The sequence below is a fragment of the Heterocephalus glaber genome, unplaced genomic scaffold (assembly GCF_053883595.1).
Source record: "Heterocephalus glaber isolate CG9 unplaced genomic scaffold, H.glaber_assembly_v1.0 deba00001720, whole genome shotgun sequence".
NCBI lineage: Eukaryota > Metazoa > Chordata > Mammalia > Rodentia > Bathyergidae > Heterocephalus > Heterocephalus glaber.
In genome coordinates, this window is record NW_028258433.1 from 8,068,780 (window position 1) to 8,086,180 (window position 17,401).

Here is a 17,401-nt window from a genome sequence, read left to right on the forward strand (position 1 = left end):
CTCCTTAAATCTTTAGGTCTCAGAGGAGCTCCAGGATACTCCTTGGATCAAGCCCATCATCTTCCCATTGAAATGGACCCATTAATTGGTATATTTACAAACAAAATTTAAATTTCATGGGCACTGAGTGTTCACATATTCTTATGTGGTTGCTTTTCATAAAAGATAGTTGAATAATATTTTTTCTGCTACAAAACAATGTGCAAATAACACTGAATTATCTAAGAGTTGTGCAAAAAACACTGATTTATCAAGGAACTGTGCAAATCATAATATGCCATCTGAGAACTTTTTGCTGTTAAAGCAATTATTTGTGCCATTCTCTTATTATTTTAGGAGGTGATTTAAATTTATTATAAACAAAGCAAAAATTATAAACTGCTCTATGTTTCAGCCTAAGATATTCTGAACTCAATAGTATTTAAAATACAGTACACTAAAGGAAATTAATACTGAAAAAAATCTTTTCTAGACATGTCTGTTTGACAGAACTTAAAAAAATTAGCATTAATTTTAAACTCATGAGCTATAATTGTTTGTGACAGATATTTAAAATATTTTAAATAATCACATATCCTTAGTAGTCATATGATCCAGAGCAAGCCCCTTTAATCTTTCTAGACCTCTCAGTGTCATATATGTGAGATGGTTTATAATAATGTGTATTCTATACATTTTTAGAATCATTTAGAAAATTAAATTTTTAAAAACCTGAAACTGCTTTGAAAATTATTAAACTATGTACAAGTTATGGTGTTTTATTGTTAGATTAATTCAATTTTCATCTTTGAATTAACAGAGATAAGATATAGCCATTTCTGTTAGTTACTTATCCCATATGCAAAATATTTACATGTCTTGAGAAGCGAAGAGGCTCAGGAGTGGGAATATTTTTAGAGTCTAGCCTAGCTATCTTCTGTCCAACAGACACTGACAGTGAAATGCACAGGTAGTGAGTAACTATGGAAAAATTAATAGGTCTATTCTGATTAGTTAAGGACAAATTACATAGTTTTCCAGGACCTTTGGTTGCCATTCCTTTACAGTTTTTTAAGTATAATTTTTCCTTTATTGTTTACCTTCCCAGCAATTATTTTTATAATGATGGTGAATACCTTCAAATATTGTAGTAGCACTTAGATTTAATCAGTGTTAGAGTGGTTGTGGTGACCTTCTACATCTGCATTTTCTGTTTAAGAATTCCGACCAGGGATTTCTCCTGAAAGGATGGTGTAGCTTAAGGGACAGGCTGGCATCCAGACAGGCACTGGGGAAATCAGCTGTGTCTCTGAGTTCCTGACTTTATTCAGATGCAATCCCAGGGCTACACACTGATTCTCTGCCTGTCTCTCTCCTCCTTGGTTTCTCTCCCACCGTTTTTATTCTTCTCTTTCCCTGGCAGCCCGTTCTGTAAAGCCTTCTATTTGTTGACAATCCAGGTCCTTAGAGCTGCTGACCTAAAGCTCCCTGTGGGACTTCCCACCTAATAACATCCCTTGCTCAATCTCTACCCTCTTTTTTTCACACAAATTGTAAATGCCACTGGAAAATGACAGATTGGGGCAAATATTAATATGTCTTTTTCTTATGTAATATACTTCACATTATATCCTTTATTTGGTTCTTATTGAATACTAATAAGCTTGTGCATAGCAGTCACTTGCAGAATTAAATTCATTTAAGTATTTTTTATTATATCTTTAATTCATTGTCTTGAATTCTTCATACTGTTTGTATCTATTGGTGGAAGAACGTAAATGTCTGGCATAGTTTTAAAATATATAATGTAGAGCCGGGAATTTAGCTCAGTGGTGCCACTGCCTGCCTCGGAAGCACAAGGTCCTGAGTTCGATCCCCAGTACAAAATATATATATATATATATATATATATATATATTATAATATGGTTCATAAATAATCACTGCTACAAAGTAAATTTATATTCCTCAAGGGAAAATGTCAAAATCTTAAAAATTTGTAGGCTTTAAGTACATATAGCTAGAGAGATAAAATATGAAAGTTCTTTTTTTTCTTTTTATGAGTGCTTGGTGAAACTCTTTGGGAACTTTAAAAAATCTCTTTCTATTTATTTTTAGCCAATAACTCCGGTGTGAACAAGCGGCAGATCACAGACCTTGTGGACCAGAGTATACAAATCAATGCACATTGTTTTGTGGTCACAGCAGATAATCGCTATATTCTTATCTGTGGATTCTGGGATAAGAGCTTCAGAGTTTATTCTACGGAAACAGGTAATCTTAACTATAAAACACCTTTTTCTCTTCTAAGTGTGTGATGTTAAAACCAGGCTTCACTTGATCTTAGCCAAAAGGCCGTGAAGTGATAAAACCAGGCTTAATACGAGACCATAGTTAATGGTATAGGCATTTCCATCATTTGCAAACTTTGATTAATGGTTATAATTTGAATTTAACGTTCATATTGTAGGCTAAATAATTTTAATTCTATCCATTCTGAATTTTACCATCATTCCTGAGTTCATAGGAGAAATGGGGCTGTTGTCCCCTTCCCTACATTCATGTCCAGTAAAAGACCTTAGCGGGGCATAATGGTACATGCCTATAATCCCTGCACTCCAGCAGGCTGAGGCAGGAGAATTGCAAGTTAGAGCCCAGACTGGGCAATTTAATGACTTAATGAGACCCTGTCCCAAAATACAAAATTCTAAAAGGGTCAAGGGGAAAGGTACTAGGGATGTAGCTCAGTGTAAAGGCCCCGGGTTCAATCCTCAGTACCATAAAAAAAAAAAAAAAACCCAAAACATAATATATCATGTAAAGGTAAAAATTCCCAATGATGAATGTCATCATATTGTATACCTAAAATATAGCAATAAACTTAATGAATAAAAAAATAAAGAAACAAAAACCCTTAAAGTTCTTACTCTGGCAAAACTCCTATTAATAATCATGATTGTGTTATTTTAAAAGATTTTTTTCTTAAAAATTTCAAGTAACATTCTTGTATAAATTTTTAGAAGCAAAAAAGCACTTGTAGGGCCGGGGATTTAGCTCAGTGGTTCTGCCACCTACCTTGCAAGCACAAGGTCCTGAGTTCAACCCCCGGTACCAAAAAAAAAAAAAGCACCTGAATTTAGATAATAATTACCTTGTAAAGTTAATGCTATAGAGATTCACTTTTTACAAAGTAGTAAAATAAAGTCAAGCTTGTTACCATCTGAAGAAAGAGAGTAAATTAAATGAACCTGTTCTTTCTGTGCAGGAAAATTGACTCAGATTGTATTTGGCCACTGGGATGTGGTGACATGCTTGGCCAGGTCTGAGTCGTACATCGGTGGGGACTGCTATATCGTGTCTGGGTCTCGGGATGCCACCTTGCTTCTCTGGTACTGGAGTGGGCGGCACCATATCATAGGAGACAACCCCAACAGCAGTGAGTGTCTGTCTACAATTGACCTGTCAAACTATAAATCCACTTAAAGAGACTTTGGTTTTTGATTTCCTGAATCATTTTCTTGAGACTGTGAGGATTTTAAAATATAAAAGGTGAAGTAGCAAAAAAATAATATCATACTGGAATTTGAACAGTGTTCCAAGCGTAAAATAAGTAACTACTATCACCTTCATCCTAGAGAGTCACCCAGATCCCCACAAACTGAGCTGATCAGCTGCCTTCCCACTACCCAGACTGCCCATACTTCACCTGGTCCATTTAAGCCTTGCGCTTTCTCTGAGCTGAGTATAATCTCAGTATTTCTCTGAATTTCCATAAGATTTTATTTCTGTCTTGGTCAAAGCTTTTACTTCTTTCTACCATATAGTATAGTGAATATCTCCATTTATTCATATACTGCATAGTGGTTGAACATCTTCAGATTAGGCATTGAGGATGCAAACACTGAATAAGATAAGTTTTCTTGCTTGGAATGGTTCTTCAACTTCAATTTTTATTCAGCAGTATTCCCTAAGATGTCTTTTGGAAAAGAAGAGAGGCTCTCTAGTAAAATAATTTGGAGAGACATTGCATATACTATTAACTTTCTTTGTGAGCTCTGAAAGTCCTACAAAATAAACTTGCTGATATTTGTTCAACTGTCTTTCAAACATATTTTTCCATTGAACTTTGTGTTCATATATGAGTAGTATTAGTTCTTGAACTGTTTTCCTGAGGAAACACTGAATTAAATCATGAACGTCTCTTGAGTCCTGACATAATGACACACATAGGGGTAAATATCAAGTAATAAATGTGATAAGAGATTGCCTAGAAATAATTATTAATTTTAATTACTAAGCTTTCAATAGTTCAGATGTATGTATTTCCTATAAAATATAAAATGGCTTTTGTGAAGTGTTAAAAATGGCAAGCATGGGCTGGGGATTTAGGTCAGTAGTGCCGCCACCTGCCTCGAAAACGCAAAGTCCTGAGTTCGATCCCCAGTACCAAAAAAAAAAAAAATGGCAAGCATGTAAGAAAGATTATTCAAATTGTAATTCATACATCAATCACATCTTCAAAATGTGAGTTTAGAATATCTATGACAGCAGAGATATAGTTAGACTCCCCCAGGAACCCTGTGTATTGAAACTGATCTACTATGAGAATAGATAAGAAATCTACAAGATACCATGTTCCAGCTGTGTGGCTAGAGGCTGCTTCTTTCTAGTGCTAGCTGTGAGATAGCTGAGGATGGAGATGAACTGCACACCTGCCCTTCAAGGCACAGGGCCGCCCCCAACTCATAATACATTCTGCAAAAATGGGAGCTGGTGCTGGGGATTTAGCTCAGTGGTGCTGACACCTGGCCTCACAGCACAAGGTCCTGAGTTCAATCCCCAATACCCTCCCCCCAAAAAAATAATAATAGGACTCATTTCATTAAATGCTCATTAATTCATTATTTCATGTAATCCTTATAGGGGCCAGGGATTTAGCTCAGTGGTTCCAGCGCCTCCCTTGCAAGCGCAAGGTCCCAAGTTCAATCCCTGGTACCAGAAAAAAAAAAAAAAATGAGAGCTGGCTTTTGATGAACAGGACCAAGGCTCCATCATAGTACAGGAGCAAACACATAAATAGATGCATTGAAGAAGCTGCTGGGATGTTGAACTAGACTGACCAAATGACGTGTGAAATTTTAATTTTTGTTGCCCATAACTAGAGTTGAAAAACAGGATTAAGAAACTATAAGTGGGCTGGGGATTTGGCTCAGTGGTTTCACCACCTGCTATGCAGGCACAAGGACCAGTGTTCAATCCCCAGTACCAAAAAAAACCCAAAAAACTATGTTTATTGTAAAGAAACATATGTCTCTTGATATAGAGAGAAAGTGAGGATATTAAATATGTACATCTCTGTTCTAAAGGGAAAATATTCAGTGTTGCTTGATTTCCACCCAGGTCAATTGTAGCTTTATTATTCTCAAGAACAATACATTATCGCATATATTTTATCTTAGAGTATTTTCACGCATTTCCAATTTTTCTTTATTGCCACAGTAATATAGCAGTCCTTAAAGATATTTAATTAGGCATCAAGTAAGTATAATATCTTATATATATATTGACAAAAATTATAAAGTTGTTAGGTAGAAAAAAATGTAAAGAAGCAGAATAGAACTTTAAATCTAATGGTTACCAAATTCAAAATTAAGCTCAGAAGTGACCAAATATTATTTTCTAAAAAGAGGATTTATTTCTTAAAAGCTGCCTTCGAGTAGCAGAGATAAGTTATTTTTTATAATATACTGCTATAAATGAAAGAGTTTTGCTGGAGGGGAAGGGATAAAATAAAGTTTATTTTAAAAAAGAATTTTAAGGAAAAATGTTAAATGATAGTAATTATCTAGATTAACTGTGTCCTCATGATCTTTTTAAACAAAAAAATGATTGACTATCCATTGTAACTGAGATCCATCAGTTAGGAGAAAAAGTTAAATATAATGCCAAATGTTTAAAGCTCCTTACAGCAGGAACTCTGGAAATACAAAATGTTTATATTAATCCTTAAGAACAAAACTGTGAATATTGTGTTTATTACAAAGCATTACTTTATCAAAGCCTTAAAGCCAAAATTATCCTTAAGAAGTTGTAACAGATGACTATCAATATGTATTTTTCAGTACTCCCACCATATATAAGAATTCGTCTCTTTCACAAAAACTCTCATCATAATTATGAACTTGTAGCACTTCCACAAAATATGTAGTACTTATTTAACTACTTATATGTACTTATTTTAGTACTTCTATGTAGAGATATCTAGTACTGCTTCCATTACCCTCAATACTGTGTAGGGAAAAATGTTCTTCTAGAATAAACAAGATGAGCACCTACAGTATAAGTCAAGGAACAAGGTACTGAATGCCTGCCATGTTCCTGATACATTCTTAGCAGCTAGGAATGCTGAATAATCAACATCTCTGTTCTTCTGAAATTGTTAAGAATCTATACTACATGGATCACAAAACTTCTTTTCCTGAAAAAATGTACTGAGTACATTGAAAAATTTTTGTGTGGATTATTACTTGTTTCAGATAGTATTATGTGCCATAAGTGCTTTGAATATCAGTAAAATGCTTCACTTTACATTTTGAGTTCAAATTGATGACTACATAAAAAACTAGTTCAGCTTTTGCCTTAAGGATAATCACAATAATAAAAAATAAAATAAATAAGTCAGACAGTATTTAATTGAATGACTGATTTATGAGTCCCATGTCTAAAGTAATCAACCTAGTAATACCCATATGCCTGCTAGAGCAACTATATACACTGGTTAATTAGCTTTTTAAAAAAGCAGTCACAGCACACACTGAATTGACTATTATATTTGTGATTCAGCTGTTATTTAACGTACACATATGTAGTCACTACCATCAGAAAACTTGTAATATGGAGGAAAAATTTTTTTCTGTTCCTAGTAATCTAGCTACTAATTCACAGGTCAGACAATGAGGCTATATGTGTTTTCTATCTTCATAATTCATTCCTACTCAAAACTAAAAGCTAGTTAGGTCTAAATTCATATTAAAGTGTGTGACACAATGCCCTTAGGTTTTAGAGGTTGTATAAATTAACCTAGACTTGAAGGCATGAAACATAATATCCCAGTAGCTGTTATAATTCAGGAATTGCTTTTGTAAGGAAATTGACTTGATTTGTATGGCAGAGAGACTAAATCATACTTGTTCATCACAACATCATGAAATGATAGGATTTATCATTGAACTTCATGTACACATCCCTAAAATCTCAAGATAAATCCAAGTGGCTTCAATATATTTTGTCTTTGACATTGTCAGTATAATATTGAAATGGATAATTCTAAGCATTCCACAAAGAAACAGTAAATGATATCTGTATGTTTTTTTCAGTAGTTATAGAAAGGGTCTGTGTTCTGATCATATCAAATGTATTGTGAATAATTTAGACATCTCATGATAGTTTCTAATTATTTTACCACTTTAATGAGTTTTCCACAAAGTGAATATTTTGAAGTTTCACACCAAAAAGTAAAGGCTACCTAGCATACGTTACAATTGAACTATTATTATCTTATTAATGTATTTTATACTAATAATACTCAGTGTTGTTCTTTCAAACTTGTGACTTTGAATATAGAAAATTATCTTGGAGGTTTTAAATAAGTCCCTAACTAGATAACAGAATTGCAAAGATGTGAGGGACAGATGCTTTCATCTGAAACAGACTTACACAAATTCTGAAACTAATTTGGAAGTGATAAAAATTAATTTGCGCACTTTAATTGGAAGCAACCTCCTGCATGAAAGAAAGCAGAGCAGAGCAGGCAATTTGTGCTAAAAGCTGATTGAATTTTTGTCAGGTAGGTATGTTGCACTTGGCCGCTTATCCTCTAGAGCCCCTCTTTGCAATATATTACAACCCATCTCTGACTGGTGTTCTTTAAAAGGATCAATGCTATTTCTGTTGAATCCCTAGAGTTCAAAATTTCATTGATCTTGGGACTTGACATTTCTCATTATGCGCTGTAGCTTCCAACAAGATAGTCACAAGAGGGGAAGTTAACATTGTTGTCTCCTCAGTAAACACTGAAAATACATTGGGGCCTCAGCTCTAACGCCAGTCTGTTTTTCAAATATGTAATTTAAATGTTTATATCAGATATAAGGTGCTTTGTAGAGAACTTGATGATATATATAAATGAAATTTTTAGAATCCTTGCAATATGAAACTTTGGAAGGGGACTGACGGTTCACCTTTTCAAATCAAATCTACACACATTCCCTGAGTAATATGTATAAGACATTGTTAGGTGCTGTCCAATCCACATTTTAAACACAGGTCTTTTACCTCATGCAAAGCATTGTGCAGAACATGAAAGGAGAAGCCAATTGAAAAGCAGTGTCCAGCTGTGCACACATACCTCTCTAGGCTCCCATTGTGTAGGCCTCAGCTCTGGACACAACCACCCTCCTGCCACCCACAGCCTGTCACAGAACAGCTGCCAAATCACATCCCTCTCTTTGTTAGTATCCAGCCTTCTTTAAAGACTATTCTTGTGCCCATTTCCACACCCACCACTATCCTTGATATTATAAGAGATGACAGCATGGGCAAAGACTAACACAAATATTTTTAAAGCATACAGTGGCACCTCATTTCATGAACTTAATTCTGTATTTATATATTAGATATTTATATCTATTACATATATATCCATTATATATAATATAAATAATTATAGGGCCAGGAATTTAGCTTAGTGGCGCCACACCTGCTCTGCAAGTATGAGGTCCTGCGTTTAATCCCTGGTACAAAAAAAATTATATATTTATGTCTGTATATGTTAAATAAGTTTGTGTCACTTCTCAGAGCAAGAAAGCTTATCAAGGGTCTAGTAAATGTTAAACTGCCTTTTATTATTATCAGAGGAAGCATAGTTAGATGGGTTATAATTCTCACCTCACAGGAGTTTCTCCAAGTCATGTGGTCATGAATGGAGTGGAACATCTGAGCCCAGGCCAGAGATGCAGTAGACCACTCAGCAACTGACATCTGGAGACATTTTAGGGTCCATGATAAGAAAGGAGGCTCTTTTCTATTCAGTCTCTGATTTTCCTTTCCCTTTGTGAGTCTGAGGATTCAAGAAAGGTGTTTGGCCTGGGTCAGAAGCAATATAAAAAACATGAGTGACTAAATTGTTTTCTGACCAGGTAGTTTCAGTGCACAGGCCAGGCAGTGATCAAGTATCATGCAGAGCCAAGTTTCCCTGGAAAAGTGGATGGATTGTTCTTGTGGATTAGCAATACACTGACCTGCACCCAGATTCAGGACTTCGGGGAAGAGATTTGCCTGCAACTGCAGTGCTCAAAGGAAGATGCAGCCCCTGTCATCTTGGGAGAGGAAAAAGAATTTAGAAAGGAAGAAGAACTTAGGAGAGGAAAAAGAACTTAGAGTGAAAGAACAAATAGGTTCATCACCCTATCTTCTATTCTTCATCAAATACTTTAGGAGTATATAATCTAAGGAAACCATATCATGGGCCGATTGATGTTTTCAACTCATGGACTATTCTCACTTGTGTTCCCTTCTAACTTTGAGAAGTGTGGGCCCAGGCATATTTGGGTCAAACCTCTGTGGTAGCCCCAAGTGTAGTTGAAGACTCAGAATCTTAATATATGGGACTTTTCACTGACACTGTTCTTTAAATTTCTAACATGATATTTTAAAATAAATCTTCAAACCACAGCAGCAGTGAAAGTGGATTTTAAATAAAAAATCCATGATATTTTGTGTTCATATAAACATAAATAAAAATAACTACTACCATGACTCTGCGATGACTTCACAAAAGTCAGAAATAAACCTAGATGTCCCATGTCACGAAGAAGTTCATTCTGTGACTGCAGCATAACTATGCTAAGGAACATAGATCTTTAGACTCCACTGGCCCTGTTCAGTCTGATTCAGAAGAACTAACACTCCTTCCTGCATAGTAGCCACCTGAAAATGAGGTTTAAATAAGCACCATGAGTAATCTTTACTTTGACCATCTCTCTGAAAGCCATAGGCCATCTCACTGAAAATTGCTTCTTGTTCTTTGTGAATACCAGCATCTAATACCTTTGCTAATTTTTCCTTATTTATTTCAAGAATATTGAAATAACTTTTGATAAAAATGAGATGGACTCAGTTTTTTAAGGTTTTGTGTTTGAAATTTGCAAATGCTTCCTTATGAGGAATTTCAAAAGCAGATGTTCTTATTCTTTATCTCTCATCTCAATTCCATCACAGACGGAGCTTTTCTGTAGAGGCAGTGAGTGGGGAGGAGGGTAAGGGCGCTGTGGTCTTTAGAAGGAAGGTCTCACCTGCACCTCCCTCTGCACCAGGCCCCTTAACCCTGAGCCACATCCATCAACTGCGAGGTGACAGAGACGGACTATTCCCAAGATTTTGAGTGATTGTTGGGCTGTGTGACATCTGTCTCTGGCCATGAAATGTAGGAAATATGCTTTCTCTCCCTGCTTCAGATTTCCAGAATAACATTGTATTTGTACTTTTCTCTAGCTTAAGGTAGAGTTCAATAAAAAGGAAACAATGTTTGCAGGGCCCCTAAACAATATCCCTTAATATTTAAGTTCTGCCATTTATTCAAATCGTCTAGGGAAATTATAATGAAAAAAATATTTTCAACTCTCTAAATAAGATGCAAGCTTTTAAAAAACATATTTCCTAATAGAAAATATATAATATACATAAGGAAATTTTTTCATTATTTTTGTTCATTCTTCTCATTTCCTTGCCGTAGAGTTACATTGCTTTTTATTTTTTCTATAGTGTATAATGAGAAAGTCTCAAAAACTCTATAAAATTTTATATAACTTTTATTAAACATATAATTCCAGGATTTTTTAGTGTGTTTTTCCAAGATAAATAATCACTTTAAAAATTAAAGATAGTGTTACACGTAAAATCCCACCAATCCTTAATCCTCATTTTATCAGGGAAGTCACAATATCTTAGAAACATAATTCTATAAATTGTGTGAATATGTTTCAGACAAATCCAGAACTATTGAAAATATAAATGAATACCAATATATAAAACCCATTACAACAGTATGTGTAGATTTAGATAAAATGGCAAACTGAATGAGCTCCCAGCCCCCTTCTCCCACACTCCATCTAAGAGATGCTTCAAAAGCAGAATGGAGCCAGGTGTGGTGGCACCCACCTGTAGTCCTAGCACTTGGGAGGCTGAAGCAGGAGGATTGTTATGAGTTTGAGGCCAGCCGGAGGTACACAATGAGCTAGCCTGAAATAGATAGCCCTATCTCAAAAAGAAGAAGGGGGAGGGGGAGGAGAAGGAAAAGATGGGGGACATGGAGAAAGGAAAGGAAGGAAGGAAGACAGACAGACAGACAGACAGACAGACAGACAGACAGGCAAAAAAACCAAACAAGCAGAATGGAAGTTGATGGATCCAAGAAAGCTCACAGAAAACTGAGAAATTCCTGGGGGATGGAACATGAGGTGCTTCTTAAGGAACAGGGTATGATGGCCCTGAGTGGGAAGTGTTAGGTGCTACTAGGTGATACATTTTTTCCTCTTGCCCCTGTAAGTTAAAGGATGAGAACACCAGGCCAGCCGGCCAGTATGCCACAAGGGTCACATCAGTGTCAAAGAGGTACATAAGCTGGCACGTCTGCCAGCCCTTGGGCATTCATGTTCTGGCAAGCAGCACCTTGGGAAAGGGGCATGTCAAGACCAGAGCAGAGAGACAAGATAGGGTAAAGTGGAGGAGGGCACCTCATCCCATCTGGAATATGAGTCCACAGACAGAAGCAGGCACCACGCAGGGAACTCAAGCACCATGAAAGAAAGATGGCAAACTGAACACCCTCATCTGATTGATATAGAATAAACAGAAGGGGAAAAGACATTTTTAAAGGATATATTCTCTAAGATGTAAAAGAAAGAGCATCAAGGTTACTAGAAATATCTTAAGCTGGGGGTGTAAGTACAAGGGAATTCATTGTGTGTGTGTGTGTGTGCTTATGTGTGTAAACATATAGGATGTGCTCATAAAATATAATATTTAAATTTTATTATAGTATGAGACACATTGCTATTGATCCTCAAAACACTCCCCCTTGCTTCAAGTGCACTTATCCCATTGTTCTTATCACTTTCTGGAACAGTTCTGGAAGTTCTGATTCATCAGTGCCTTCACTTGCACTGTTGCCTCTGTGTCCTGAATTCACTCAAAACATTTACCTTTCATGGTCATTTTTACTTTGGGGAAGAGCCAAAGTCATGGTAGCAAATCTGATGAAAAAGGTAGATGAGGACAGACCATGTTTTTTGAGCCTGCCTTTCCATTGGATGGCACTGGGCAGGAACATTCCCTGTATTTTTTATCAAACCTCATAAAGACACTCATAAAAGAGGGCTTCGAGAGTTGCTTCAGAAAGTACCAAGAGTGATAGAATAAGTGTGTTCAAGGGGGCAGGGGGGGTGCTGTATTTTTTTAAATTTAAAACATCATATATTTTGATCATCACCCCTTGTATATGTTATATATGGGAGGGCAGCGTGTTTTATATATATATATATATTACATGGGCTAAATGTGTAATTGATATTTTTAAAAGTCAGGTAGCTATGTGGACACTGGCAACTTAAAAGGAATTTGTAAACTTGAGAAGGAATTAGCCTACAGCAGTGTTCCTTCAGCTTGTGCTATGCACTAATCCCTTTTTTTTTTTTCCATTAGAACAAAATTGTCATTGGCACTAGAAAAAGAGAAGGGAAGAATATATCCCAGAGTCCTACAAATGTATTCTTGGACTCCCCGAACCCTACTTTAAGAAATACTGTTAAAATTGGTTTGTAAATTTCCTCAGTAAAGGTTCTCATAGCATAGTTTATGATAGCAAAGAGAGGTTTCATCTTTATAACTACCTTAAAAAAATTTTAGAGTATCATCAAAACGCAGACCTGACATTTTAAATTTTTCCTGGAACATTTTCCCCTCAAGAAAATATCCACAGATCTCTGGTACCTAGGCATAAACTCTAGATTAAAAACTAATAAGAATTTAGAAAGAGTTGCAGTTATAAGACCAAATTACAACATCCCTTTTCAAGGAGGAAAAGTAATGGTTAATTAAATTGGCAACTTAAAATGAAAAACTTACATATATGTATATTTCCTCTTTGCTGGGATGATATTGTAGACTGAAAAATAATACATCCAAGATGATCCAATATCATGCAATATGAGTTTGATGTAGTTGTTTTAAAAACTAAAAGAGAAATGGGAGAATGAAGAAAATAGGCAATGTAAGACATTCACAAGTGTTATGGTGTTAATGGAAAATGGAAATAATGGGATATTACAAAACATCAATAAATGTTTATTGAATCCAATTAAATGGACGAGGTCCAAATTGTATTGCTATTAAATACTCCGCATTCTTCTTTCTGATTACCTGTACTCACCTCACTTCATTGAAGCAGTTCTTCATATTCTGCCCCGTGTGGCTAATATTTGGTCATTGGCTGGCTGGCTTGCTATCCTTTTTTCTTTCTTTCCTTCTTTCTTTCCTTCTTTCTTTTACTTTTTAAATTTCCTCTCTTCTTTTCCTCCATTTTTCCTCTTTCTTTTTGAAGTTAATGATATTTTGTTCTCTTCAAAAGGGATCAATGTATTATACAAGATGGAGAAACTTTATAGACTAATTTTTCTTCCAAGTTCAGAGTTGAAGTTGGCAACTTCTACAAAGTACCTGACTTTCTTTTGTTTTTAGAATTAAAGAATTCTTTTTTCTTTTTTGTATATCCTTTTATTGGTACATTTTAGGTGTACAATATAATGACATTTATCACTGGAGATAGGCACTTTTACATACTCTCTTGGTTCTTATTTTTCCCCCTTCCCCTTCCCTCCCTTCAACCCCTCCATCCCTCCCTATTTACAAAGACTTTGTTTCCTTTTATTTCATTTTCTCATATTAATTCCATTCCCTTCTTTCCTTTCCCCTACCCCTCCCACTTCCCCTTCCCCTTTGGCCCTTTTCTTCCTATTTCACATTATTTATTATACCTTTTGGTCCTTATTTATACTTTCAGTTTCTCACACTGGAGAAACTATTCAGTATTTACATGTGTGTCCTATTTATTTCACTTAAGAGTATCACCTCAATGTGCATCCGCTTAGCTATAAATGTCTCTAATTTCTCATTTTTTATAGCTGAGTAGTACTCCATTTTATAAAAAAAAAACCCACATTTTCTTTATCCAGTCTCCAGTTGATGGGCATTTGGGCTGTTTCCAAGTTTTAGCGATCACAAACTGTGCTGATATGAACATGGGTGCACATATATCACTCTGTTATGATTCTTTTAATTCTTTGGGGAAGATACCCAGCAGGGGAATAGCTGGATCAAATGGGACTTCCAGTCTAGGTCTTTGAGGTATCTCCATACTGATTTCCACAGTGCTTGCACCAGTCTACACTCCCACAAGCAGTGGAGCAGTGTTCCTCTTTCCCCACAGCCCCACCAGCATTTGTTATTGGTTGATTTCATGATAGCAGCCATTCTTTCTGGAGTGAGGTGGAATCTCAGCGTTGTTTTCATTTGCATCTCTCAAATGACCAGTGATGTTGAACATTTTTTCATATGTTTATTTGCCATTTCTACTTCTTTGTCTGAGAAATGTCTGTTCATTTCAGATGCCCATTTTTGGATTGGGTCTTTAAATTTAGGAGGTCTGATTTTTTAAAGTTCTTTATAGATTCAAGATAGTAGACCTTTGTCTGAGGGACCACTGGTGAAGATTTTTTCCCACATTGTGGGTTGTCTCTTCACGCCGCTGGTGGTTTCTCTTGCTGTGCAGAAGCTTTTTAGTAAGAAAAGATCCCACTTGTTGATTGTTTGTGCTAGTTCATGGGCAACTGACTTTTGTTCACAAAGTCTCTTTCTACACCAATGTCTTCAAGAGTTCTACCTAACCTCTGTTTCAGCCGATTCAGCGTTTCTGTTTTAATATTTCGATCTTTAATCCATTTCAATTTTATTTGAGTGCATGGTGAGAAATATAGATCTAGTTTTAGTCTTTGGCAAGTTGAAACCCGATTTCTCCAGGACTATTTATTAAAGAGGCTATCTTTCCTCCAGTGAGGGTGTTTGGCTCCTCTGTCAAAGATGAGGTGCCTGAGTGTGTCTGGAGTTGTTTCTGCATCTTCTAATCTGTTCCACTGGTCCTCAAGTCTGTTTCTTTTCCAGTACCATGCTGTTTTTATCACAGTAGCTTTGTAGTATAGTTTCAAGTTGGGGATTATAATACCCCCTGCCATGTCTTTGTTACCTAGAATTGCTTTTGCTATTCTTTGTCTGTTCTTATTCCAAATGAATTTTTGGATTTTTTTCTCAAGATCTGTGAAGTATGTTATTGGAATTTCAGTTGGGATTGCATTGAATCTATATAGCAATTTTGGAAGTATGGCCATTTTCACTATGTTGATCCTTCCTACCCAGGAGCAAGGGATGTCTTTACATTTCCTGATATCATCTTCAATCTCTTTTTTCAAAGTGCTATAGTTTTCAGAGAAGAGGTCTTTGATTTCTTTCGTTAGGTTGATTCCTAGGTATTTCAGTTTTTTGGATGCTATTGTGAAAGAAATTGTTTGTCCTATTTCTGTCTCAATGAGTCTGTTGTTCATGTAGAAGAAAGCTATTGATTTTTCTGTGTTGACCTTGTATCTAGCTACTCTACTGAATTTGATTATTAAGTCTAGAAGACTTCTGGTGGAGTTCTTGGGGGGGTCTTTGATATAGAGGATCATGTCATCTGGAAATAATGACAGTTTAACTTCTTCATTTCGTATCTTTATTCCTTTTATTTCTTTCTCTTGTCTAATTGCTGTGGCTAATGTTTCCAAAACTATATTGAACAGGAGCAGTGATAGTGGACATCCTTGTCTTGTTCCTGATTTTAGTGTGAAGGATTTCAGTTTTTGACCATTTAGTATGATATTGGATGTTGGTTTTTCATAGATGGCTTTTATCAGATTGAGTAGAGATCATCTATTTCCATTTTTGTAGGATTTTTATCATAAATGCATGTTAGATTTTGTCAAATGCTTTTTCTGCATCTATTGAGATGATCATATGGTTTTTGTCCTTGGCTCTATTGATATAGTGTATTACATTGATTGATTTGCATATATTGAGACATGCCTGCATCCCTGGGATGAATCCCACTTGGTCAGATTGTATGATCTTCTTGATGATCTTCTGCATTCTATTTGCCAGTATCTTATTAAGGATTTTTGCATCTATGTTCATTAGTGATATTGGCCCATAATTCTGTTTTTCAGTTGGGTCTTTCTCTGCTTTGGTGATCAAGGTGATGCTTCCAGGAATGAATTTGGGAGTATTGTTTCCCTTTAAATTTTGTTGAAGAGTTTAAACAGTAATGGCAGTAGTTCCTCTCTAAATGTCTTGTAGAATTCAGTGGTGAAGCCATCAAGACCCGGGATTTTCTTCATAAATTTTTAATTATGTTTTCAATTTCATTGATTTATATTGGGTTTTTTAGAATTTTTAGGTCTTCTTCATTCAACTTTGGTAATTCATACGTGTCTAGGAATCTGTCCATTTCTTCTGTGATGTCCACCTTATTGGCTTATAGGTTCTGGAAGTAGGTATTGATGATCCTCTGGATTTCGGCTGGGTCTGTTGTAATTTCACCGTTTTCATTCCTAATTGTATGCATTTGGGCCTTTTCTTTCCTTTTTCTGATAAGGTTCTCTAAGGCTTTGTCAATTTGGTTTATTTCAAAGAACCAACTCTTGGCTTCATTGACTTTTTTGTATTGTTTTCTTAGTCTCCATTCCATTGATTTCTGCCCTGATCTTTATAATTTCCTCATTTATATGGGCTTTGGGTTTGTCCTGCTCTTCTTTTTCTAGAAGCTTGAGGTTCAGCATCAGGTTAATTGGGCATGCTGTGTTTTCCTAATATGAGTATTCACTGCTATGATTTTCCCTTGTAAGACAGCTTTCATTGTGTCCCATAGATTCCAATATGTTGTATTGTCATTGTCATTTAATTGAAGGAACTGTCTGATTTCTTCTTTAATTTCCTCTGTGACCCATTGATTACTCAAAAGTGTGTTGTTCAGTTTCCATGTGTTTATGTAATTCTTGCAGTTTCTTTTGCTATTGATCTCCAATTGCATCTCACTGTGGTCTGATAATATACAGGGGATAACTTCAATTCCTTTGCACTTGCCTAAATATGTTCTATGAATGAGTATGTGGTCTATTTTTGAGAATGACCCATTTGAAGCTGAAAAGAATGTGTATTCTGATTTTGTGGCATGAAACGCTCTCTAAACATCTGTTAAGTTTATTTGTTCAAGAGTTTGATTG

The 17,401-nt window shown here is 35.7% G+C and overlaps 1 protein-coding gene across 8 annotated transcripts in view; it reads left to right on the plus strand.

Annotated features, from left to right (window-relative positions):
- Nbea (neurobeachin) overlaps positions 1-17,401 on the plus strand; it is a 702,149-nt gene that overhangs the window by 672,879 nt on the left and 11,869 nt on the right. For all 8 annotated transcript variants that reach the window (XM_004854743.3, XM_087199596.1, XM_013075842.3 and 5 more), the window contains 3 exons: positions 17-88; positions 2,097-2,252; positions 3,244-3,414. In XM_004854743.3, coding sequence (XP_004854800.1) covers positions 17-88; positions 2,097-2,252; positions 3,244-3,414 — 399 coding nt within the window. The remainder of the gene's footprint in view (positions 1-16; positions 89-2,096; positions 2,253-3,243; positions 3,415-17,401) is intronic.